At 38.9% G+C, this 26,616-nt stretch overlaps 1 protein-coding gene across 5 annotated transcripts in view; it reads right to left on the bottom strand.

The window, feature by feature from the left end:
• Positions 1 to 26,616, bottom strand: part of KAT6B (lysine acetyltransferase 6B) — a 190,097-nt gene that overhangs the window by 27,266 nt on the left and 136,215 nt on the right. For all 5 annotated transcript variants that reach the window (XM_019626100.1, XM_019626090.1, XM_019626081.1 and 2 more), the window contains exons 11-13: positions 24,610 to 24,751; positions 21,355 to 21,516; positions 18,121 to 18,214 (exon numbers count right to left, since the gene is read on the bottom strand). In XM_019626100.1, coding sequence (XP_019481645.1) covers positions 18,121 to 18,214; positions 21,355 to 21,516; positions 24,610 to 24,751 — 398 coding nt within the window. The remainder of the gene's footprint in view (positions 1 to 18,120; positions 18,215 to 21,354; positions 21,517 to 24,609; positions 24,752 to 26,616) is intronic.

Raw genomic sequence — 26,616 nt, 5'->3', positions numbered from 1 at the left:
CGGCCGTCCAGAAGCCGGCGACTGATCTGCCTCGCCCGGGAAGAGCGCAATGACGGTGCCAACTTGGGCCAGTGAAGCAACATCCTCCACAACTAAATTGAAGAACAAAAATGACAGCAACTTGTATGTTCCCCTTCACCCAGTTCCCCAGCACTGTTCCCATCCCCCCAATTCCCCAATAAAAATCTTTAAAAAAAAAAATTGCGTAAGTAGGTAAATACCACATGTTAAATTTACAGCTCCTTCAATTTGTTTACCTCTTCACGGGGACTCAGAGTGTTTTAGTCAGACAGCAATGTCCCTAAGAGACACTGTCACCAGCCCTCAAAGCCCACCTTCGATGCCTGGCTTATGGGGCTCTTAAGTGGGGGAAATGTTTATCCTGCAGCCCACACAAGACAGAGTGTATGTCCCACGTGCGTGCTTCATGACTTCTGACCCATCACGGATAAGACAGAATTCACATGTCTTGCTGGAGTGAGAGGATAAGGCTGCTCAGGATGCCAGGCACCAGAGTTCTGGCCACCCTGGGTTGAAGGAGTGCTGTCTCTGCCCACCTGTACCCACTCTCAAGTCACTCATCAGGAAGTGCAGCCCTAAGTCAGCCACAAGAGGGCAGAGATGTCCAGAGACCCTTGCTAGAGAAGTGGGGGTTCTCACCTGGGACCCAGCTCCTCGGGAGAATCTGCTTACCTTAATAATATACTCAACTTGCCTTCTGAGAGGAGCTATGACTCCTCATAGTCTTGGTTCCGAGCGTTTTCCAACAGTCAGGAAAAACATGGCTTACTGGATGGAACCCAACCCACCCAATTCTTAAATTAAAACTCCTACTTTCTACAGCAGCTAGGCTAATCAGTATTAGAAATTTATTTAAAGAAACAAAAACAAAAACAATTTTCATGTAGGATAAAACCACTCCAAATCTCTGCTTAAAAATATTTGTAAGTTCTACTTAAATAGTGTTTTGAAAAGTCTGTAAAGTGGAAGCTCTTTTCAAGTAGTCTATTGAAAGGTGACTATTAAAACTGGAAGTTGCTAGCTGGCAACCTGACCTACTGTGAAGTATGTACACGTATTTAGATATCATAGATATCATCATTTTAGCCAGTAGCTGGCATCTAAGACACGGGGAGAAGCAGCATTCTCTTTGAAAGAGTGGGCACGATTAGCCTCTCAACATCATACCCTTCTAGGGAGAGATGAAGTATGTGGCTTTCTGTCTAATTCTGCTTGATGGACCTAAGAGGACAGAGAAGTAGGGAGCAGGAAAGCAGAGAAAAGATGCTTTCTCTTCCTAAGTGGTGCTTCCTCAAGAAATCAGCCAAGAGCTATAAAGAGGCTAAAGGAAAGCCATTCAATGCATCATTAGAACCAAAAGAAGGGAAGAATGAAAGCATGCAAAGTTACACCAGTTAATTCTCAGTGAAAAAGGAACTAAGACATTAAATTGTATCCAGAAGCATCTTTCCTTAAGTTTACTGTATTTCTTATTTTTCTTAAATCCAGGTGCAAGTATGTGAGTCAGTTTTTAAAAGACAGATTAAATGGAAGGGCACTGCTAACCACACTTATGACATGACCAGTTCATAACTGGCAGGCACAAAACTGGCTCATCTGCACCCATCTCCTAGCAGCACACACTAGTAACACTCAGTTTTTAAATATACAGAATTCATGAAAGCCAAGGTGAAATGCCTCAACATATAAGATCACAGAAGATGTCTGCAAAGGGAATTTCCTGAAGTGAGTGCCTAATTCATTCAATCACTCCAACTTCCTATAATTACAGTTCTGTTCCATGAAGGATAACCCTGAGACACTGCACAATATTTTAGTATTGAGAAAAAAAAAGCCAAGAACTAAAGCTGTTTTAAAAAGAACCAGTCAGAAATGAAGAATAGAATAACTGAAATGGAGAATACTTTAGATGGAATCAATATCAAACTAGATGAAGCAGAGGAGCAAATCAGAGATTTGGAAGACAAGGTACCAGAAAACACCCAATCAGAACAGCAAAAAGAAAAAAGAATTAAAAAAAAAAGGATAGTTTAAGGAACCTCTGGGACGACATCAAACATAACAACATTCAGATCATAGGGGTACCAGAAGGAGAAGAGAGAGAGCAAGGGACTGAAAACCTATTTGAAGAAATAAAAACTGAAAACTTCCCTAACCTAGTGAAGAAAATAAACATACAAGCCCAGAAAGAGCAGACAGTACCAAACAAGATGAACTCAAAGAGGCCCACACCAAGACACATCATAATTAAAATGCCAAAGGTTAAAGACAAAGAGAGAATCTTAAAATCAGCAAGAGAAAAACAGTTAGTTACCTACAAGGGAGCTCCCTTAAGACTGTCCACTACTTCCTGAACAGAAACTTTGCAGGCCAGAAGGGATTGGCAGAAACATTCAAAATGATGAAAAGTAAGAACCTACAACCAAGATTACTCTACCCAGCAAGGCTATCATTTAGAATCAAGGGAGAGATAAAGAGTTTCTCAGACAAGAAAAAGCTGAAGGAGTTGATCACCATCAAACCAGTATTACAAGAAATATTAAAGGGACTTCTTTAAGAAGAAGGGGCAAAAATAAAAAATATAAATAAGAAAATATTGCAGGGCTGGCTGAGTGGCACGTTGGGTAAGAGCTGGCTTGGGACACCAGAGGGCCCCGGTTCGGATCCCACATATCAGGGCCAGTGACACTGCCCTCTACAGCTAAGATGCTGAACAACAGCTCCACCTGGAGCTGGGCTGCCGTGAGTTGCCGGCGACGGCGGAGGCTGCAGCCCCTGTGGCAGTGGGTTGCCATGGGCTACCGTGTGTAGCCAGCAGCCAGCATGAGCAGCCAGCATGAGCGGCCAGCAGCCGCTGTGAGTGGCCATCCGGCGACTGATCTGCCTCGCCCGGGAAGAGCGCAATGATGGTGCCAATTTGGGCCAGTGAAGCAACTAGACTGCAGAACAAAAATACAGCAACTTGTCTGTTCCCCATCCCCCAATTCCCCAGCACTGTTCCCATCCCCCAATTCCCCAATAAAAATCTTAAAAAAAAATATATTGCAAAGAAAAATAATTCTCACTGACAAAGGCAAACACATAATAAAAGCAGTGGATCAGCTAATACTAAAGCTAGTATAAAGGTTAAAAGGCAAAATTAGGAAGATCATGTGTAATTATGACAGTAAATTAAGGGATACACACAAACACACATACACAAGAAGTAAAAAACAATGACAAAAACATAAACATGGAGTTGGTGAGTAAAAATCGTAGTGATTTTAGAATGTGTTCTAACTTAAGCGACTATCAACTTAAAATAGACTGCTATAAACATAGCTTGATCTATATAAAGCACATGTCACCACAAACCAAAAATCTACAAGAGATGTATAAGAAATAAAGGGAAAGGAATCCAAACACAACACTATAGAAAGTCATCAACATACAAGAGAGCAAGAGAATAAGAAAGAGAGAACTACAAAAATAACCAGGAAACAATAAAATGGCAATAGCTACATACTTGTCAACAATTTTAAATATAAATGGATTAGATGACCCAATCAAAACATGAATGGATAAAGAAGATGTGGTACATATATACAATGGAACATTACTCGGCCATGAAAAAGAAATCTTACCATTTTGACAACATGGATGGACCTAAAGGGTATTATGCTGAGTGGAATAAGTCAAACAGAGAAAGACAAATACCCTATGATCTCATTTATGTGTGGAATCTAAAAAACAAAGTACACTGACAAACAAAACAGAAACAGACCCATAGATACAGAGAACAAATTGATAGTTGCCAGATGAGAAGAAAGTTGGGGGGCTGGGTGAAAAAGGTAGCGGGATTAAGTACAAATTGGCAGTTAGATAATAGTCACGGGGATGTAAAGTATAGCATAGGGAATATAGTTAATAATACTGTAATAACTATGTATGATGTCAGGTGGGTGCAAGACTTATTGGGGAGATTACTTTATAAGTCATACATGTCTATGTAAGCAATATGCCATACATTTGAAATTAACTGAATGTCAACTGTAATTGAAAATTTTTTAAAAAATTAAAAAACAAAGAAAGCTGCTTACAAACTTTTGTAATTAGTTTACAATTAATAGGCACTAATTTTAAAAATGCCTGAATGTACAGTTAACTAATATTTTTACATAACTGACACTTGTCATTTGTATATTAGTTTCAAAAAACTATAGATATAAGTTTGTAGACTTTGGACCCAAGTATCATCAACCCTTTATAGCTCCCCCAGATGAAACCTAAGCTGAAAAAAAAAAAGAGAAAAAGTTAATATAAGATTTAGAATTTTTATAAATTTAGTATGTTTGATTATTTTAAATTAGGAAAGAATGCTGAATTTCATCAAATGCCTTTTCTGAATTTGTAATAAACAACACATGTGGATATCACTTTTTGTTTTCTCCTTAATCTTTCTCTACCTTAAAAACAAAACACAAGCCAGACCTTGATGGTGGAGTTTTTTTAATCCAATTCTTTAAATTCCACCTAAACCATAGTTCTTCCACAATGTACTTCTTACATCGTATCTAAACCTTCCTCTCTGAGGTGCTGAACACTGGCTGCGGGGTGACAGAAGACAAGTTTCTTACTGTCTCTGTGCCCCCAAAGTGAGATGATAACAGTAACTGACCTCCAGGGGTCTTTGTGAGGAGCAAGTGAGTTACTTTGTGTAATTAGGTGACAGTGCCTGACACACAGCAAGTGCTCTAGCGATGTCAGCTAGGATTACGACTGTTGTTGTTGTTGAAATGCTGACCTCTCTTGGCTTCCCTGACACAATTCTCTCCTGATTCTCTTCCTACTTCTGGACCCTTCCCAATTTCCCTGATGACTTCCTCATCCTCTATTACACCCTTAAATGTTGGGATGCTAAGCACTCCATCCTCAGCCCGGTTTCCCTACACCCTCCCTGGGTTGTCTTCATTCACCTTAGCTTCAAGCGCCACTGCATGCCCATGGCTCCCAGCAGCTCCCTCTCGCTCAGACCCTGCTGAGCTCTGAACTCCATTCCTGGAAAGCTGCCTGGGGGTGTCCAGGACCACAGGGAAGGCGACATGGCCAAAGCTGCACTCACCACCCTTCTGAGCTCAGTTCATTCATTCATTCAACTGGTATCTACTGAGCACACGACGAACAGGCCCAGTTAGTTCTCCTGCTGCAGAACTCATCGCCATGCATTCTCACAGCCACCGCCCTCGGTCAGGCCTTCATCAGCTTTTGCTTCTTAAATTAAATTTCTTTATGGTTATGACAAAAAGTATGAATAAGAAGAAAATAAAAACTGCCTGTAATTCTAACTCTAGAAATAATTTGGAAATGAATTTCCTTCCTTTCTTTGCATATACTTTTTACATAACTGAGAGCATATTATACGTACAATTTCGAAAGCCACTTATTTATCATAAGCATTTTCCTATTTTATTAAAAATTCTTCAGAACATAATTCTTAATGGCTAATAATATTCCATTATATGGAGATACCACAATTTTCTCAGAAGAGTGGTTCTCTCTTACCTTTGAATACTGAGGCTGTCTCAGTTTTTTTCCCTATGTAAATAACGACATTGAAGGATGAAACGTTAACTCTTTGATTGACGGCTGCGGGAGATTTCATTTTCTCTTGGTATTGTGTCTATGTTTTTCTAACTCTCTCCTATGAGTTTATATTGCTAGGTTGGGGGAGGGGATAAAGGGAGAAAGGAAGTCCACTATTTAGAAAAATAAGAATATTAAGTATGAAATCAATGCATATTGATTAAAGTATGTTAATTTCCTTAGAATGAATTCCTTCCAAAAATAAGTGTTAGGAGTTTTTGACACATACTGCCGAAATTCTAGAAAATGTCTACCAATTTATTCTTTCTCCTGTGTAACTATGCCCATCTATGTCAACTTAGTGAGACTTGGGTAAATTTTAAAGTTTTTGCTAATTTGGTAGGCATAAAATTTTAATCTTGCAGTTATTTGAATTTGCATTTTCAAATCACCAACAATTTTATTTTTTACATTTTAATTAGCCATTTGTACTTGACAGACTTTGGCGTGTTGTGTGTGGCTAAGAGTCTAAGTGCTTGGACTCGAGTTGCAGCTATGCCACTTATCATTTATGTAACTGGGCTCCAGTGTCCTCTCCCACAGAGTGAATAAGGTTAAAAGGAGAGTCAGGATCTTAGCAAAGTGACTGGCACATGTCAGGCACTCAGAAAATGTCAGCAGAGCTACTGCCAGCAATAATTTTCTGCATATTCTGCATTCATGCCCTCTGCTCATTCTTTTATTAGGGTTTATGTTTTAACACCACCAAACCTTTTCTTTTCTATTTGTTTCAATACTGCAGATGTGAACCCTTTGCCTGACATATTTGTTGCAAACACCTTTCCCATTATGTTTGCTTTTAAATATTAATACTTTTTACTATGTAGAAGTCTTACATTTTTATATAGTCAAGTTTATCTGTATATTCTTTTGTGATTTCTTTCATTGCTTTAATGCTTAGGATGACCTTGATCATCCAAAGATCAGATAAATAATTATATGTCCTTTCTTCTACTTTTTAAATATGTGTGTGTGTGTGTGTGTGTGTGTGTGTGTGTGTGTGTGTGTGTGTTTTGTTAACCAGCTAAGTGTTTGATCTACCTGGGATTTCTTTTGTAGTTACCCAAACGTCTAACGTGTTTCTTCATATAAATATACGGGTTCCCTCACCCTAGAATGTCTTCACTTCAACTTCCTGGGAGCTCTCAGTGTACTATGCAAACATCCTGCCCAGCAACTTGTCAGTGAGCTTGACCACACAGCAAGAGCTATGTCTTCTTTTTGTCAATGGTGTTTAGCGGAGCACAGACTAGAGTCCTCCAATCAACAAAAGGTGGACAAAAAGGTACAAAAATTAATAAAGTGATCTTTCTCATTTTCATCCACTATCTAGCTTAGAATGAGATAAATGTGTTTACACAAACACTCAAGTAGGTGACGATGCCAACCTCTTTTGCCACTACCTGGCACAACGTGTTCCGTAACTTACAGCTGCCTTTCCTTGGGTTTGTTCTGGGTCAGCTGAGGAAGATAGGTTTTGCATCCTGCTCCTCATGCAGGCTTCTGGCTCTGTAGGCCTGATTAAAAGACAATTCATTATCTGCTCACCTGCTGCCCAGCCCAGCAGAGTCCTAAACACCTGAAAGTATATGTGAGAGATGATAACTGCTATGTAAGTATATACAAGTGAATATATGTCCAAGTCTACTCACTATAGCACCATTAAAAGTGTAAAATATAGGAAACAATCTATATGCCCATACCTATGAGAACAGGTGAATAAACTATGAAAATCACACAATGGAGTACTATGCAGCTGTAGAAGAAAATAAAAGATCTCTATAAAGTCATTTGGAGTGAGTTCTAAGATATATTGCTAAATGAAAACAAATGAAATGTAAAAGACTATATATAGTATGCTACCCTTTTGTATAAGAAAGGAAGAGAAATTAGAAAATACATGTCTGTAGTCTCATTTGTACAAAAAGATACATAGGAAGCATAGACTAGAAACTAATGAGATTGGCGAATGAGAATGGGGGAAGGAATGGGGAGGGCGTGACACTTCTCTGCGTATACCCTTTAATATAGTTTCAACTTTCAAACTCACATTAATGTTTCATATTCTAAAAAAAAAAATGGCAATGAGGACAGAGAAAAAACTAAAGTGGATAACAAACAGAAACAAATAAGCCTAACTGTATTTCAAATGAATACTATAGCTATACTGAAGGGTGGTTACATTCAAAAGAACTAACCCACGTAACATTTGAATACAGTATTTTGACTAAATGCACTCAGGGTAAAGTAAAAAAGAACTATACAGATGCTCCTGTACTTACGATGGGGTTATATCCCAATAAACCCCTTCATAAATTGAAAATATTGTAAATCAAAAATGCATTTAATACACCTAACTTGCTGAACATCATAGCTTAATCTAGCCTACCTTACATATGCTCGGAACACAAGACCCCCCCAAAAAATGCTGTCAACAGAGCACAGTGGAGTATGGTTTGTTTACCCTCATGATCACGTGCCTGACCGGGAGCTGCAGCTCCCTGCTGCTCCTCATGAGAGGGGATCATACAGTGTATTATTGCTAGCCTGGGATAAGATCAACATTCAAACTATGGTTTCTACTGCAAGCATATCGCTTTCACACAACCATAAAGTCAACAACTTATAAGAGGAACCATTGTTAAGTCAGGGACCAACTGTATACAAATATTAACCTTTAGTTAGGAGGTTGATTTTCCACAGTGGTATGAGTTGGCAATTCTGAAACAACTTAATGTGTATTGTAGGGTTGAGCACATTAAGTAAATACATTGTGGATAATGGAAGTCAGGTTTCTCACTGTCAGGGAAGGGAGTTACAAATATGGAAACATAGAAGGACAGAATGAAACTGTTTGGTGGTGTTGACTTGGCTTAGGAGGTTACAGTATGAACTCATGATAGGGGTGTGTGTGTGTGTGTGTGTGTGTGTACATGTACACACACACACACACACACACACACACACACACACACACACATTCATTCTTTCCTGGTTTTGTCCCCAAAGATGGCCCAGAAGCAGCTGACACCTCAGTTGCAATAAGTACATCTAAGTGCCCAGATATTGGCTTCTATATTGTTTTCCATAATAAGAGCCAAGGCCCGAGGAGAAATGGGTGATTCCAGGCTTAGATCAGAGAAAGAACAAGAAGGATCTGGGACATCATGTTGTATCAGAAAGGAAGGACGTGTTCAAAGGTGGGGACACAGAAGGACACCGGAGCTGGCTTGAAGCAGCTCCCACTGAATAAATCCGGGACAACTTGAACATTAAAATAAGTAATGGCAACATGTTATAATCCATAGGATAAAGTAAAAATCCATGAGTCTATAACTATATAAATGAATTATTGAATTAAAAAATTAATAAAGAAAGCTCTTCCTTACAAGTAAATGTCAACTAATAAGTAGAAGAAACAATGGAATTAGAAATATCACCGTTTGGTAACTACCATAGTGATAACTATTTTAGACAAGAATCATAAATAAAAGCTTAAGGGGGTTAGGTGAAAACTGGATGAGAAACAGGGTATTTAGATAATCCCAAAGTTTTTTTACCAGATATTTCCTGATTAGAAAGAGAAAAAGGTTATTTTACAACGAGGAAACCTAGTAGGTACCGCCTTAAGCCAGTAATGAGACAAATAAATTATCACGTGATCTTATTAAGTGTCACTTTGGTGGTATTCTTACCCCAAAATGTATGACTTGAATCTAATCATGAGGAAACATCAGACAAGCTCAAATTGAGGGACACTGTACAAAATAAGTCAAGGTAACAAAAAACAACCTCCCCTCCCCACAAAAGGACTGACTTGCTATTCCAGATTACTCAAGTACTCTAATAATTAATAACTAAATTCACCATGCACTCCTGGTCTGGGGAATATTCTGTTTCCTAGAAACAGCATTCTTGAAAACTGGCAAGTTTGAAATTTGAACAATATTAGGTAATTGTGATGAATCAACACTAATTTCTTGATTTTGATAATTTGTGGTTATGTATGAGAGCATCTTTGGTTTTAGAAAAACACACTGAAATATTTAGGGTTAAAGGTGCAACAGGTCTGCAATTTATACTTAAATGATTCAGAAAAATATATATACATACATACTTTTGTTTTGTTTGTTTTCCCCTAAAATGATAGAGGGGGATAGGGAGAAAGAGAGGGAGATTGAGAATAGTAAAGCAAAAAGCAGATGTGATAAAATGTTAACATCTGGGAAATCTGGGTGGGGACTATATGGGAATTCTTGGTATTTTTTAACTTTTTTCTAACTCTGAAATTATTTCATAATTAAAGAAAAAAATAGTGAGCTGGATAAAGCACTGCTGGACAGCTCTGGCAGCAGGGACAGGCCATGGCCTGGCAGGGACAATCTGACACCCCAGTACTCAGCAGTACCCTGGGAGAGAGAGCAGATACTTGCTTGCTTTGGGAGCCTCCAAAGCAGAAACCACAGAAGTTCTGTGGGAAGAGGGCTTCTCTGAAGTTCTGAGATGTCTGGTAGGGATGGGGAGAGAATGGGGGGTGGGGGGGGGAGAGGGAAAGTGGGAAAGAGGGAGGGAGGGAGAGAGGGAGGGACAGAGAGAGAATGAGAATGAGAAAAGGAATGGGGAAGACTTTAACATCTTCTGACTGAGGAAGATAGGGAATCTCAGACTCCAGGAGAAAGAGATGTGACATCAGCTTCAGTCCATGACAGTCAATGCCTTCCTCTACCCACTTTGGTTTTGGTCAAAAAGTCACAAAACTAGTGAAGTGCTCTATGAGCAGGCTGGGGGCTGGTGCCCTTTAGTCACTTCAGCTAAGCTCCGCAGATGACCTCGTGGGAAGCCCTGCTCTGACAAATCCCAGACAAGCTGTCCTAGGAAGAGAGAGACAACTTATTCCCAGGGTAGCATTTGGTCTGGTGGATGACCATTCGCCTCTCTCGACTGGCCTGGAGAACAGTGTTCAAAGCCTCGGTTTCACAGTGCTTTATACACACACACAACACATTACGCTCCACTCATGTTTCTGATCCAGTGTGCAGGTGGGTAAGCAGTTTCTGCTTCCTCGACTAGCAGTTGTTACAGACAAAATCAAGATTTTCCTGCCTTACAACTTTTATTGAATTACTGAAAATACATTCCCTGACCAAAAGACCCTCAGGCTCATGTACAAAGTAGAAATAAAATAAATATAACCATTAAAGGGTCCCTTAAAAAAAANTGTGTGTGTGTGTGTGTGTGTGTGTGTGTGTGTGTGTGTGTGTGTTTTGTTAACCAGCTAAGTGTTTGATCTACCTGGGATTTCTTTTGTAGTTACCCAAACGTCTAACGTGTTTCTTCATATAAATATACGGGTTCCCTCACCCTAGAATGTCTTCACTTCAACTTCCTGGGAGCTCTCAGTGTACTATGCAAACATCCTGCCCAGCAACTTGTCAGTGAGCTTGACCACACAGCAAGAGCTATGTCTTCTTTTTGTCAATGGTGTTTAGCGGAGCACAGACTAGAGTCCTCCAATCAACAAAAGGTGGACAAAAAGGTACAAAAATTAATAAAGTGATCTTTCTCATTTTCATCCACTATCTAGCTTAGAATGAGATAAATGTGTTTACACAAACACTCAAGTAGGTGACGATGCCAACCTCTTTTGCCACTACCTGGCACAACGTGTTCCGTAACTTACAGCTGCCTTTCCTTGGGTTTGTTCTGGGTCAGCTGAGGAAGATAGGTTTTGCATCCTGCTCCTCATGCAGGCTTCTGGCTCTGTAGGCCTGATTAAAAGACAATTCATTATCTGCTCACCTGCTGCCCAGCCCAGCAGAGTCCTAAACACCTGAAAGTATATGTGAGAGATGATAACTGCTATGTAAGTATATACAAGTGAATATATGTCCAAGTCTACTCACTATAGCACCATTAAAAGTGTAAAATATAGGAAACAATCTATATGCCCATACCTATGAGAACAGGTGAATAAACTATGAAAATCACACAATGGAGTACTATGCAGCTGTAGAAGAAAATAAAAGATCTCTATAAAGTCATTTGGAGTGAGTTCTAAGATATATTGCTAAATGAAAACAAATGAAATGTAAAAGACTATATATAGTATGCTACCCTTTTGTATAAGAAAGGAAGAGAAATTAGAAAATACATGTCTGTAGTCTCATTTGTACAAAAAGATACATAGGAAGCATAGACTAGAAACTAATGAGATTGGCGAATGAGAATGGGGGAAGGAATGGGGAGGGCGTGACACTTCTCTGCGTATACCCTTTAATATAGTTTCAACTTTCAAACTCACATTAATGTTTCATATTCTAAAAAAAAAAATGGCAATGAGGACAGAGAAAAAACTAAAGTGGATAACAAACAGAAACAAATAAGCCTAACTGTATTTCAAATGAATACTATAGCTATACTGAAGGGTGGTTACATTCAAAAGAACTAACCCACGTAACATTTGAATACAGTATTTTGACTAAATGCACTCAGGGTAAAGTAAAAAAGAACTATACAGATGCTCCTGTACTTACGATGGGGTTATATCCCAATAAACCCCTTCATAAATTGAAAATATTGTAAATCAAAAATGCATTTAATACACCTAACTTGCTGAACATCATAGCTTAATCTAGCCTACCTTACATATGCTCGGAACACAAGACCCCCCCAAAAAATGCTGTCAACAGAGCACAGTGGAGTATGGTTTGTTTACCCTCATGATCACGTGCCTGACCGGGAGCTGCAGCTCCCTGCTGCTCCTCATGAGAGGGGATCATACAGTGTATTATTGCTAGCCTGGGATAAGATCAACATTCAAACTATGGTTTCTACTGCAAGCATATCGCTTTCACACAACCATAAAGTCAACAACTTATAAGAGGAACCATTGTTAAGTCAGGGACCAACTGTATACAAATATTAACCTTTAGTTAGGAGGTTGATTTTCCACAGTGGTATGAGTTGGCAATTCTGAAACAACTTAATGTGTATTGTAGGGTTGAGCACATTAAGTAAATACATTGTGGATAATGGAAGTCAGGTTTCTCACTGTCAGGGAAGGGAGTTACAAATATGGAAACATAGAAGGACAGAATGAAACTGTTTGGTGGTGTTGACTTGGCTTAGGAGGTTACAGTATGAACTCATGATAGGTGTGTGTGTGTGTGTGTGTGTGTGTGTACATGTACACACACACACACACACACACACACACACACACACACACATGTTCATTCTTTCCTGGTTTTGTCCCCAAAGATGGCCCAGAAGCAGCTGACACCTCAGTTGCAATAAGTACATCTAAGTGCCCAGATATTGGCTTCTATATTGTTTTCCATAATAAGAGCCAAGGCCCGAGGAGAAATGGGTGATTCCAGGCTTAGATCAGAGAAAGAACAAGAAGGATCTGGGACATCATGTTGTATCAGAAAGGAAGGACGTGTTCAAAGGTGGGGACACAGAAGGACACCGGAGCTGGCTTGAAGCAGCTCCCACTGAATAAATCCGGGACAACTTGAACATTAAAATAAGTAATGGCAACATGTTATAATCCATAGGATAAAGTAAAAATCCATGAGTCTATAACTATATAAATGAATTATTGAATTAAAAAATTAATAAAGAAAGCTCTTCCTTACAAGTAAATGTCAACTAATAAGTAGAAGAAACAATGGAATTAGAAATATCACCGTTTGGTAACTACCATAGTGATAACTATTTTAGACAAGAATCATAAATAAAAGCTTAAGGGGGTTAGGTGAAAACTGGATGAGAAACAGGGTATTTAGATAATCCCAAAGTTTTTTTACCAGATATTTCCTGATTAGAAAGAGAAAAAGGTTATTTTACAACGAGGAAACCTAGTAGGTACCGCCTTAAGCCAGTAATGAGACAAATAAATTATCACGTGATCTTATTAAGTGTCACTTTGGTGGTATTCTTACCCCAAAATGTATGACTTGAATCTAATCATGAGGAAACATCAGACAAGCTCAAATTGAGGGACACTGTACAAAATAAGTCAAGGTAACAAAAAACAACCTCCCCTCCCCACAAAAGGACTGACTTGCTATTCCAGATTACTCAAGTACTCTAATAATTAATAACTAAATTCACCATGCACTCCTGGTCTGGGGAATATTCTGTTTCCTAGAAACAGCATTCTTGAAAACTGGCAAGTTTGAAATTTGAACAATATTAGGTAATTGTGATGAATCAACACTAATTTCTTGATTTTGATAATTTGTGGTTATGTATGAGAGCATCTTTGGTTTTAGAAAAACACACTGAAATATTTAGGGTTAAAGGTGCAACAGGTCTGCAATTTATACTTAAATGATTCAGAAAAATATATATACATACATACTTTTGTTTTGTTTGTTTTCCCCTAAAATGATAGAGGGGGATAGGGAGAAAGAGAGGGAGATTGAGAATAGTAAAGCAAAAAGCAGATGTGATAAAATGTTAACATCTGGGAAATCTGGGTGGGGACTATATGGGAATTCTTGGTATTTTTTAACTTTTTTCTAACTCTGAAATTATTTCATAATTAAAGAAAAAAATAGTGAGCTGGATAAAGCACTGCTGGACAGCTCTGGCAGCAGGGACAGGCCATGGCCTGGCAGGGACAATCTGACACCCCAGTACTCAGCAGTACCCTGGGAGAGAGAGCAGATACTTGCTTGCTTTGGGAGCCTCCAAAGCAGAAACCACAGAAGTTCTGTGGGAAGAGGGCTTCTCTGAAGTTCTGAGATGTCTGGTAGGGATGGGGAGAGAATGGGGGGTGGGGGGGGGAGAGGGAAAGTGGGAAAGAGGGAGGGAGGGAGAGAGGGAGGGACAGAGAGAGAATGAGAATGAGAAAAGGAATGGGGAAGACTTTAACATCTTCTGACTGAGGAAGATAGGGAATCTCAGACTCCAGGAGAAAGAGATGTGACATCAGCTTCAGTCCATGACAGTCAATGCCTTCCTCTACCCACTTTGGTTTTGGTCAAAAAGTCACAAAACTAGTGAAGTGCTCTATGAGCAGGCTGGGGGCTGGTGCCCTTTAGTCACTTCAGCTAAGCTCCGCAGATGACCTCGTGGGAAGCCCTGCTCTGACAAATCCCAGACAAGCTGTCCTAGGAAGAGAGAGACAACTTATTCCCAGGGTAGCATTTGGTCTGGTGGATGACCATTCGCCTCTCTCGACTGGCCTGGAGAACAGTGTTCAAAGCCTCGGTTTCACAGTGCTTTATACACACACACAACACATTACGCTCCACTCATGTTTCTGATCCAGTGTGCAGGTGGGTAAGCAGTTTCTGCTTCCTCGACTAGCAGTTGTTACAGACAAAATCAAGATTTTCCTGCCTTACAACTTTTATTGAATTACTGAAAATACATTCCCTGACCAAAAGACCCTCAGGCTCATGTACAAAGTAGAAATAAAATAAATATAACCATTAAAGGGTCCCTTAAAAAAAAACCAAAAACCAGATTTTAGAAAACCTGTAATCCTGGTTATCTGTTTTGCTCTCTGAGTTCTTAGAATTATGAGGTTGACAAGGATTATGAGAGATCATGGGGGTTTAACTCCTCCTCCGGCAAAAGACCGGATCTAAATTGTTCTAGAAAGATATTTACCTATTATTATTTTAAGTAACTTCAAAAGAGGACATGCTACCAATTTTTTCAGCAGCCTACTCCATCTTCTTTAAAACCTTTGTAGCCAAGATATTTTTCTGGTTTTAAATTGAATTTCTACTGGCTTTATACCACTTCTGATTTTCTTTGAATGTTATAAAATTCTTCCTCTGGTCTCCTCTTCTCTGAAGGAATAACACCAATCCCCTCTCAACTTTATTTAGATCACTCCCCACACTCTTAACCCACTACGTGTCAGGGCAATGCCAACGGTACAGGAGAGAGAAAGTCCAGTGACCCCCTCATCCCTGTGCTGCCTGGACAAACCCTAAGGTATGGCCTTCTTCATGAGGGCCCTGAGCCCTCCAGAAAGGTTCTCTTGTGTTCCACAGTTCACAGTTAAAAATACAGGACATGCTCTAATACAGTTTTCATAAAAATGGTTGAAATAAAGATTTAGCCTTTCAAGGGAACAAACATCATTGTTCCTGGGTTGTCCTCTCATGCACACGGCCTCAACACCAGATCATGCCGTACAAATATGATGCGACTGTATTTGGAGACTTGCATTTTCACCTAGTAAGTACCAGTGTCTTTTTAATTGTAGGTAGAAAATTATTGTAGGCAGTGACTATATCACTTTGGAGATTCAATTCAAGTCAACAAAAATACATCTGATGCAGATTATTGAGTGCACTGTCCTGCTGAATACAAAGAGGGTATTCAAGGAGTTTACAGTAAATTGGAAGTATGAACTAATTAGGAATTACCACAACTGGGTGCCATGCTCCAGAAATATGAAGCCAAGAAGGCAATGAGATGAAACTCTAGGAGTTGGGGTAAAAAAAAAAAAAAAGGCTCTTGAGCTGGCTCTTCACAATCAGTAGGATTTTGAAAAGACAGAGGCTGGTTATTTCAGGAGAGGGACCGCATAGACAACGAATGGAAGTATGGGAACATTTTCAGAATATTTGAGGAAACAGAAATTAGCAGATGGAAAAGTCTGTAAGATAGGCCGGAACTAGATGTCAGAAGATTGTGAACACTGAACTAAGGAGTTGGCTGCCTTCTGTAGGCATGCAGATACTATCAAAAGTTTAAGTTTGGGCCGGCCAAGTGGCTCGTTGGTTAAGAGTTGGCTTGGGAGCATGAGCTCTGAGTAGCAGGGCCACTGGTTCGGATCCCACATGGGCAAGTGATGCTGCTCTCTATAGCTAAGATGATGAACAACAGCTCGACCTGGAGCTGGGCTGCTGTGAGTTACCGGCGATGGCGTAGACTGCAGCCCCTGCTGCAGTGGGCTGCCATAAGCTACTGTGAGTGGCCGGCAGCCAGTGTGAGCTGCTGTGAGCCGCCGTGAGCGGCCGTCCAATGGCCAGCGACCAATCGGCCTTATCCGGGAAGAGCACAATGATCACAATACCAACATGGGCCAGTGAAATGACGTCCTCCACAACTAGACTGAAGAACACAAGAACAGCAACTTGTCTGTTCCCATCCTCTAATTCCCCGATAAAAAAAATAAAAAAAAAAAGTTTAAGTCTTGAATGGCTGCTATGCATACCAGAAATTATAATATTTATGAACAACTTATGAATGGTGGCCACATAAAACTCCAGAACAAGACTGGATTTATTGCCCTTAAAACTGATTACAACTAGGACTGTAAACTAAAAATGGTGAACTCCTGGTAAGATGGCCCTCCATGGGATCACTAGATCAGGAAAGAATAGATAAAACTAGGGGAATTAATAAATAACTAGAAATGTTATCTGAAAATATAAAAATAACCAATAGAAAACTTCAAAAAAGAATATCCTTCAAAGTCAATAAATCACACAAAGCAATCCAAAACTGCTATATGGTTATATTCCACCTAGACTTTAAGATTTCAATATCTAATAATACAGATTTAGAGTCCACTTATTTCTTCATGGTTTTCCTTGAGCCCATTTATACTGTGGTTTTGCATATGACGTACCTTATGAAAATAATGCAATTTCTGAAATTTTCCTTCTTTCAGTTTAAATCAGACAAACTACAATCCGGTTAAGACACACACAATTCCTAGTGACAGATTTTTCAGTGGTCAGAAATGACTAGTATCATGGGACACCCGGCCTTCATGTTATCTGAATATTTTGAATCAATTCTCCACGTGTAGCCTTATCACATCCAATATAATACGAACAAGGAGAAAAACATTACCATTTTTCTTACATTACCCTGTGCATACTTTTATACATTATTGCAATTCCAATTGAGGAGATTCAGAAGATACAAGTGTGTACAAAAAATATTTCTTGGGTAACCTCTATATACAAACATGGTAATAATTTCCATAATATAAAAGGTATATTAACAAAACAAGACAGCTATTTCTACTAGAGAGGCTCAAAGGATAAACTATCTAAAGAATTGCTTTTCTAAAGAGAAATACTCCTTTCCTGCTCTGTACTGTATGAGATTATAGGCAAAATTTTCAAAAGCTGAAAATCCTTTTAAATAACACTTTCTTCAGCTTTAATCACGAATAATTGCCTCTTTTGGTGCTAATGAGCATGAACACCATGGAATGGAATGCAATTCTGCCGGTTCATTCAGGGTAATGGCTCTGTAAGCTCGTGACACTGCCGAGAGATCTAGTCTCAATTTCCTAGCGTACAATAAGTGAGCAGCAGTAAATTTTTCACTTGAGAAAGATTTTCTAACTTATGTAAATATAAATAGAAAACACAGTATCTATGGATAAAAACAGCAAGGTGGTTAAATAAAGTTTTATGTGTCCCTCTTTCCTTCGAAGGCCATCCACTCGCTGGATCGTGAAAGGAAATAAAGCGCTTCACTTACTGAAATCAATGAGAAACCGTCCGAATCCTTGCCTTTGGTGCTGGGGCATGATCATTATGCAGGAGACATTGTACTTCTGCTGGCACAGCTTTTCCTGAGGGAAGGAGAAACAGATCCAGTGTGTCAGAGCTCTGCTGAAGTGGGTAATTCTCTGCACCTGCCACCGTCCTGGTACAACAGGCCACTAAGGTGAGCCAACGTGTTAGGTGAGGTTCAGGCGGAATAATCCTACTGTGAATCAATCACATCATTAGCTAATGACAAGCCATCAACTGCAGGCATGCCTCCCAATTACGTCTTTATTCTGGAGAGCCGGCACCATCAAATATGAATAAAGGATCCAAGGAAACAGGAGCCAAATGAAACAGAACACAAACAGTATGGAAGAAATGCTTTTCTTGCTCAAACTACTTGGGAGACAGAAAAATAAAATAAAATAACCATCCAGAGAGTCATCCAGTGGGGTAAGTTAGGACTTAGCCAGCTACCTTGCTAAATAACTTACAACTCCGCAACAGCAATCTGTCTTCTGCCTTTGAGTGAATGCCCCAGTGAAACTAAAATAGTATGTGTGTGGGTAGACTGGCACAAATACGTTTCTCCTATGAGAAAAAAAAAGTCAAAGTAAAAAGCTAGAGAAATAATTAATCTGCATTTCAAACCAGGAATACAAAACAAAACAAAAGAGACAACAGCAACAAGAAACCCCCAAGCCTCCACACAAAAGTGAGGCCAAAATATTACCAACAGCCTGAAACCAAGAGGAAGAATGAGAAACAATTCTTACAGTTAAGGAAGAATTTGCAATTTTCACGGGATGTGGCATCAGAGCGGCAATATTTTATTCAGGGTGCACAGAAGCCGCCAAAGCCTACACAGAGATCTGGAAAAGGCTTTTGAGGTTGTGAGTGCTCCGGCCAAATGTAAACCATGAATAAGACTGACCACAAATGGTACTGACCACATCAAAGAATTACTTCAGAACACCCAGATTTTTAATGAACCTGTTTGAAAGATCACAGGAAATGGTTGTGGAAAAAACCCTACAGGGCAGAAGTAAATATTTCTTTGTGAAAAAGATGTGCCTCCAACTTTTGCACGTTTATAGCTGTCTGTGGAGTCTCTAAGAAATGGGGACGACAAAATAATGTGTATCAGTTTTCCTAGGAAGCAGGACTGTCCATAACTGAATGTGTGTATCAGTGAATGGCAGGGTTCCAATAATTAGCCTATTTGCAAAGTTAGACAAATGGGTCACTACATCTAAAAAGAGGTGTACCCTGGGTTAAAGGGACTCATCCTTGATGTGATTCTTTTCTTCATCCCCATCTATTCCTACTTATTGCTAGGAGATTTTTTTGAAATCCAACCTAACAGTGATCTCCCTATTCATCCCCTCCTAACACATGTTACTACAACTAAATCCTAATTTGGATAAAATTACTGTCCCTTCTTTCTTTCCTGTCTAGACTCATCTTTTATGTGCTTGGAGAGTCATATGCATGTGATACTTTACACTGAATATTTCTCGGTTACGGTCACCTTGGCCATTCTCTGGCTATAACCTCTAGAATTTGGTTTAAGTATAAATTCTAAAGAGCCATATAGTCCTTCACATTCCAACTGACACATTAGAATATGGTTTAATTTGCAGCTAGTCTTTTAACGTGGTTATTTTTTAGATTAATTTTTATTTCACCACACTGCCATAGAATATTAGTATTCTGAGTATGGTAAGAAATGACAGTAGTGGCTGCCCTACCATGAAAGAAATTGTGACAAAAGGGAAAAAATTTAGCTTGTTCTGAGTAAAACTTGGACCCCCCCCCCCCCCGGTGAGGAAGAAGGGCAGACACTCAAAGCGCAAGTGACTGTCAACTATGGGTTCAGAGGCCAACTTGGGGACAGGCAGGCAAGGGATATCAGGCACCAGCAGGCATCTCTGCTGAAGCTCACACACATTTAGAGAAACGTGATTATATTAACAGGAAGGACAATCGTGACCACTATTCTTTTTAACTCTTTGGAGAAAAAGATCTTTACGCACCTATAGAAAAGGTAAGATGTTTTATAAATTACATAGATTTCCTATTTATTGTTTTGTGTTGATGCTCTGTCATCCTCTGAATCTGCAATGTGCAAATTAATTTTCTTCTTTTTCATGTTCAAGCTTTACCAAACATGTGGATTAAAACTCTGAGACACTTTCCCATGGGTGCTGTCACTTACTAAAATTATTGTTCATGGTCTTTGGGTCGATTCTTAAATTTAGAAAAACAGCAGTTTGTAAAGGGCCTTCATATAAATTCTATCTTTTGATCTTCCATGAAAATGACATTTCTATAAAGCATTCCACTTATAGTATGTAAGAGTATATTCATGAAAATCACTTTTCACCTATGGTGAAAAATGCATTGTAAAAGAAATAAAATACAGGGTTTGGATCATTTACTTTCTGCCTGGAAATCTCATAATTGCCATCCTGGCACATTCATCTATTTCCTAGGTGCCTAAGAAAAGTTAAGGTCACTACCCAGTAAATACATACATACTCAGTTCTCCTTTATTGTATATGTGTTACTGTTTCTCAGAAGCCTTTGAGTAGGGGAAGGTGAGAGAATCGCTCCAAACCAGTGAAAAAGACAAACTGTAGCCACACAAAACGGCAAGGGCTTCCCTATGCTAACAGCTGGAGATACTCAGGCCTTCTAAAGGTGAGGCTGCTTCAGATCTTAAAACAATAGCACAAATAAGAGATGAAAGAGTAAAGCCAGTCATTATATCAGCTTGACTGTCCAAAGGCCAACATTCCAATTCTCTGAGATACTGATAACCACAGAGGGAATGCAACGAGGAGAAATGAGAATTGTCTCTTAAATGCTACATTATGCTGAAAACTTCATGTTGACACCACTGAGGGGGAAAAGGGAAACAAGCTTAACATTTAGAAAATCAAAGATGCTAGGTGGTCTGCAAGGCAGCAATTACAACATTATGGGGATGCTGACAATCAAGCTAGCCAACAGTGCTGAGGTCCTGTACACACTTCCTAGGCACGGAGTTTGTTTGTTTTTGTGTTTGTTTTTTAATGAGCTCCGAACAAGAACTTGAGCTTTCCAGAAACATGTGTCACTTATTCAAATTATCATCATAAAAAAGCCCTGTTCAAAGAACTGGGCTCTATCAAAAACATTCTGAAAAAGAAAATGAAGGTCATACTGGCTCTTGTTTTACCTTAGAGAAGTATCCAACCAGATGACAGCCCTTTTCATCATTTTTTGTAAGGACATAAAAAAGGAATGGCTCGACATCATAATACAACGTTTTGTGGTCCAGGAAGAGCTTGGCTAACAAGCAAAGGTTTTGGCAATAAATTTTGCTCATATTCCCATCAACCTAGCAAAGAGAAACAGACAACATTATTTAACATAAAAATACCACTCAAAATAAAATTGTTTCCTTTATATGGTATTTGGAAAGCATATAATTTTATTTCCAAATCCCAAACTGAGAGAGTAAAACACTCCATTAATTAAGCATAAAGTTAACCAGAAAATAGCCGTCACTTGGCAAATCAGAATTCTACCTTTTCTCTTAAATAAGCGTAAATGTAAGAGAGCTTAAATTTCTCTTTACGTTACCTGAAGAAAGTCCAAACCACTAACAAAGGGGGAGGTTTTATTTGCAATTTATTAGGAGTGAAAAATGATAAGGTATGTCCTCTCTGTTTGAACCAAGTAAACCTGAATTAAAGACATGTAAACAGATCGAAATACTGTTCAAGTAAATTAAACTTTATGTTGTTTTCAGAAGGGCTTCACATAAAAATAAAATAAATGAACTGCATTATTCTGATTCCTCAGAAGTGAGGATTAGCAAAAGAGGCTTCCATTTTGGTTTTATCCCAAGCATCATTTTAAATATAATTGGAAAAGATAAAATTTCTATGTTGGGAACACTTACAGGGAAAGTGAGATGAATTTCAACCTACAATAAGTACCATGATTACAGTCTACTTCTCTTCAAAATAAAAGAATCAAGCTGTGATACTGATGGTTATAGACAGGAGGCTAAGTACAGATGCCAATTTCTTTGATCAAATGTAGTTACTTGTTGAAAACAGAAATCACAGCAGATTCATGAAGAATTTCCCCAGCACTTTTCTTAGGCGAAATGGATATTTGCTAACCAGAGCTCTTTAACAATGAACTTGACTGTTCTTGAGTCTCCTGTGGACCATACAGGTTCTCATATTGCACAAATTATTTTTAGACTTCATATAACTATTTCCCTTGGATGAAACCTCGGTCCCACACATAGCAACATAATCAAGTATGGGCAACGGGCACAGAGGATACAATTCTCTCTTTAATTAAAGGAAGTTTTTATGTATTTGGGAGTATGGTCCTTTGGGAAATGGTAGTACATTACAAAAAGGAAACGACGAAGATGTATCTATAAACCAGAAAAATAGAGATGACAACGCCAAAGCGAAATTCTTCCCAGTTGTGAAAGGTCTAATGTGGCATGCTTTCAAGAGCAACAGATAAAGAGAAAATATGAACATAGTAACCTGTGATTATTCTTCATTTATTTTATAAGACACTTAGGAAACGGCTAAGAGAAGTTTCCTACATGCTGTGCTCTAAGTATTAGTTCAGATTCTAGAATAGGGACCTTGGCACTTATCCAATCCAATTCCTTCTATCGTTTTTACTGAATCAATTTTACAAATCTGCTTCTGATTTTCACCCCCTCTCATCTCTGTATGGTCCGAAAGCACCCGACCTGAAAAAGCAGACAGTTCTTACCAGCCTAACAAGACTGAGTCTCTTACCCTTGAGAAGGCTCGCCTGGATTTATGAGATTTTCAGCCCCACAGACAGATTCATGCTGATTTATTTAACAATTACTTAAAGCCAACAATGTGTTATGTCCTTTGGGAAATGAGACAGTGATTTCATTTTATTTTGGTTCCAAGAAAGATCCAAGGCATCAAGGAAGGAGCCAATCAGAAAGTTGAACTCGTGACATTCATTAAGCCTCAAATGAGAATATCTCTGCTGTCTCGACTGGTTCGGGCAGGCTGGGTAGCATCCCAAGACTGACCACAGGAAGGCCAAGCAACCCGCACTGGGCTTCCCCTCTAACACACTGTCATAACTAGGTGTGAGTTCCCTCACCTGCCAAAGGACATGGGTTACATCTGGAGACATTTTTGTTATTACAACTGGAGGGACTGGTGATATTACTGGTATTTAAGTGGGCAGAGGCCAGGGATGCTCTAAATATCCTACCATGTACAGGACAGCCCCCTGTGACAAAGAATTATCCAACTTGATATGTGAACAGTGCCCAAGTTGAGAACCCTGAGCCTACCCGTTAGTAAGAACTAACGTATCATCCAATCTTCTCAGTAACAATAACCTTCTTCCTTTAAGCTTGCCAAAAGAGCCTTATATAATCAGGAAGAGGGACTTTAAAATTTTAACAATTAATTTTAAATTTTTATATATATATATATATATATATAATGCAAGACATGTAAACCAGAACTAAAGAGAAATGTGGGGCAGAATAATAAATTTCGATCTGAACAATTCAGAAAAAGAGAATCCTAAAGTAAACCTGTGTTTCAGAGAAAGAAAATCATGTGTCTGCTGCACATGGAAGGCTTGTTCTGAGCACCCAGGAATGCAAAATAATGAACCAAGATGGGCAACAAAGGAGAGAACGAAGAAGCCTTGTGAATAGGCAATAACATGAAAGAAAGGCATGGTCTCCTCAAGGTACAACTGACTCAGCGAACCTGGGTCCCTGAAACTGACAGCAGAACATGATTAAACAATGAAACGATATCGAGGCAAAGACCTTCAGTTACAAAATCAACTCTGAGAACTCAAAATGTCTTTAAGAACCCACAATGGCAAACACATGACCACGGGGTCCTGTGAATAGCAGAGTTCTCCAGGGGTGGCCATCCACCCAGGAAGGGGGAGCGGGGGAGTCCTAACATCTGCTGGGGTCTCACCAAAAGGATTATCAGCTCTGCCAAGAAATGGATGGAAACACAGGTGGTTGTGACTGAGGAGATATGTGCAGCTGCTCAATTCCCTGGAAGAGTGAGCACCTGCCAGACATCGGCTGGAGCTGCTGAACAAAGCTAATTTCTCCTGCCAAAGAAAGTAGAATTTACAAAGAGCTGAGGAGATCATCAATTCACTGGTGAATCTATGTGGTGCAGACAGGGATTGGGGGGAAGACAGAAATGTTAATATGATGAAATAGGAATTCATTATCAATCTAAATGGTCGCTTAATATGGTTCAACATTCCAAAACATGGAGGTATTTTAAAGAGCAGTCTGAATTTCAATGCTAAAACTGAATGAATATACTTTACACCTTCTTGAAACAACTCAGTATATATATAGTCAACCATCAAAAGCACAAGGTTTCAAAAGCTGAATTTTTTATTTACACATGCTTACCTCAAATACTGAAAGGTCTTTCCTTCGGTAAATTTCATTTGCTGGAGGATGAAACCATCCACATTTCTTTGAGTGTCTTAACAAAATATTTTTACTTTTCATATATTTAAGACAGAATTCACACAGGTAAAGCTTTGGTAATCTGTTAAAAAGTTGAAATAAAAGAATCTTTCAGACTGATTATGCTGGATAGGGGAAAAATACTCAATATTATTCAATATTTTTTAAGTCATAGACAGGCTATACGATAGCATTCAAAAGTAGTTTCAAAAAAAGAAAAAGAAAAGCAAGTAATAAAGAAAATGTACAAATCTTACATTATTTTCAACATAATAATAATTGCTGCCTTTACTTCATGAACAAATCCTTTGTTGCCTTAGAAATGTCCTACATAAAGAAAGGTTTTCAGACTTGGAACCATTACCGTAAAAATCAACAATAAGGATGGCATCCTGCCAGGTAACCAAGCATATTTTTCAAATTTCAGATTTAATGTCATAGCTTCAATAGTATATATGGTCAGTGGTATAACTGGAATAATCTTATACTCGGAAGTGAATTCTTTATTTTTTAAAGTGATCTGTATACTTATAAGGCAGGGGAGTCCTAGAATTTAGTTGTTTCCATTTGTACCTATGGATGAGGTAACTCTAAAGTTATTATCATAGTTATATATGGTCGAAAGCAGTAAATGTAGGAAAGTCAAAAATTGTATTTGTAGGAAAGTCAAAAGACCAATTCCACTGAGTAACATTAGACATGCAGCTTTCTCTCCCCTGCTGACTTTTTCTCCACCTTAAAAACTATAACAGTTTTTACTTGTACCTGTGATGCTTAAATGAACGTTGCTAGTATTTAGAAGAAAATGTCTAGAAGCACTTTCAAGGTCTTTGGGGTATAAGAATGGGGAGAAAGATTTTGGAGAGAGTTAGAAACTGACTAAGATAATAGTAGCTTCAAATCTTGGACTCTGAATTTTATTCACAGCTCTCAGAACACATGACTTATGATTACGCACACAAATTAAAGCTCATAGATGTTTTTAAAAAACCTGTTCGAGAACTCAGAGTCAGTGATATAAGCTGGGAAGAGGAACCAAGATTCCTGACAGTTTGCCACTTAGCTTCTAGAACACCCTCCCATTCTCTCCAGTTAGATGACTGACCAGACACCCACATGGTACAGAAAAGGACAATATTTATTCTAGACAAAAAGCAAGTCTATGATTACCAAAAACTTGGCAGGCTAAAAAATTTGAAAAGATACTAATAAAGTGTACCCTGACGTACCTGAAGGAAATCTGTTCACAAGATACCCATTTTAAAATATATTAATTCAACACAATCTCACAACCTATCTTAAGACAAATGAAAACTCTAGTACTATATTTTCTCTTCATTTTTAACAAGTTAGTCACAAATGGCTTCAAAGTAAAGATTCAGGGAAGGGTCTCTTAAGGCAACCCACTTCCACCCACAATCTCCCATTTTCCTTCTTTTGTTACATTTCAGTAAAAAACTTGAAAATGCCAGAAATCAGAGCTAACACTGACTAATTAGTTTTCCGAACTAATCAGGAAAATGAAAAAGGCCAACTGAGAAGAAACTTCCAAATATTTCACACTGGCTAATTTTTTTCCCCCTGATTTGGATTCATACACAAACAATGTTTATCCAATTAAACAAGGGAGAAAGTATGGTCTGGAAGCTAAAAGGCAAACTTTACAATGCCTGTGTAAGTAAGGAGTGTTAGGCACTTACATAGAACAGTGAATACTATGAAAAGGTACTGGCAAAAGTTACAGTTTTGGAAGCAATCAGTATCCACTATCAAAATTTATGTCCTAGGGCCGGCCGAGTGGCGTGTTGGTTAAGAGCTGGCTTGGGACGCCAGAGGGCCCCGGTTCAGATCCCACACATGAGGGCCAGTGACACTGCCCTCTACAGCTAAGATGCTGAACAACAGCTCAACCTGTAGCTGGGCTGCTGTGAGTCGCCGGCGATGGCA

The sequence above is a fragment of the Hipposideros armiger genome, unplaced genomic scaffold, assembly GCF_001890085.2.
Source record: "Hipposideros armiger isolate ML-2016 unplaced genomic scaffold, ASM189008v1 scaffold_15, whole genome shotgun sequence".
Classification (NCBI taxonomy): Eukaryota; Metazoa; Chordata; class Mammalia; order Chiroptera; family Hipposideridae; genus Hipposideros; species Hipposideros armiger.
The sequence above is the reverse complement of the archived record's forward strand: the minus strand, read 5'-3'. Positions and strand labels throughout refer to the sequence as shown.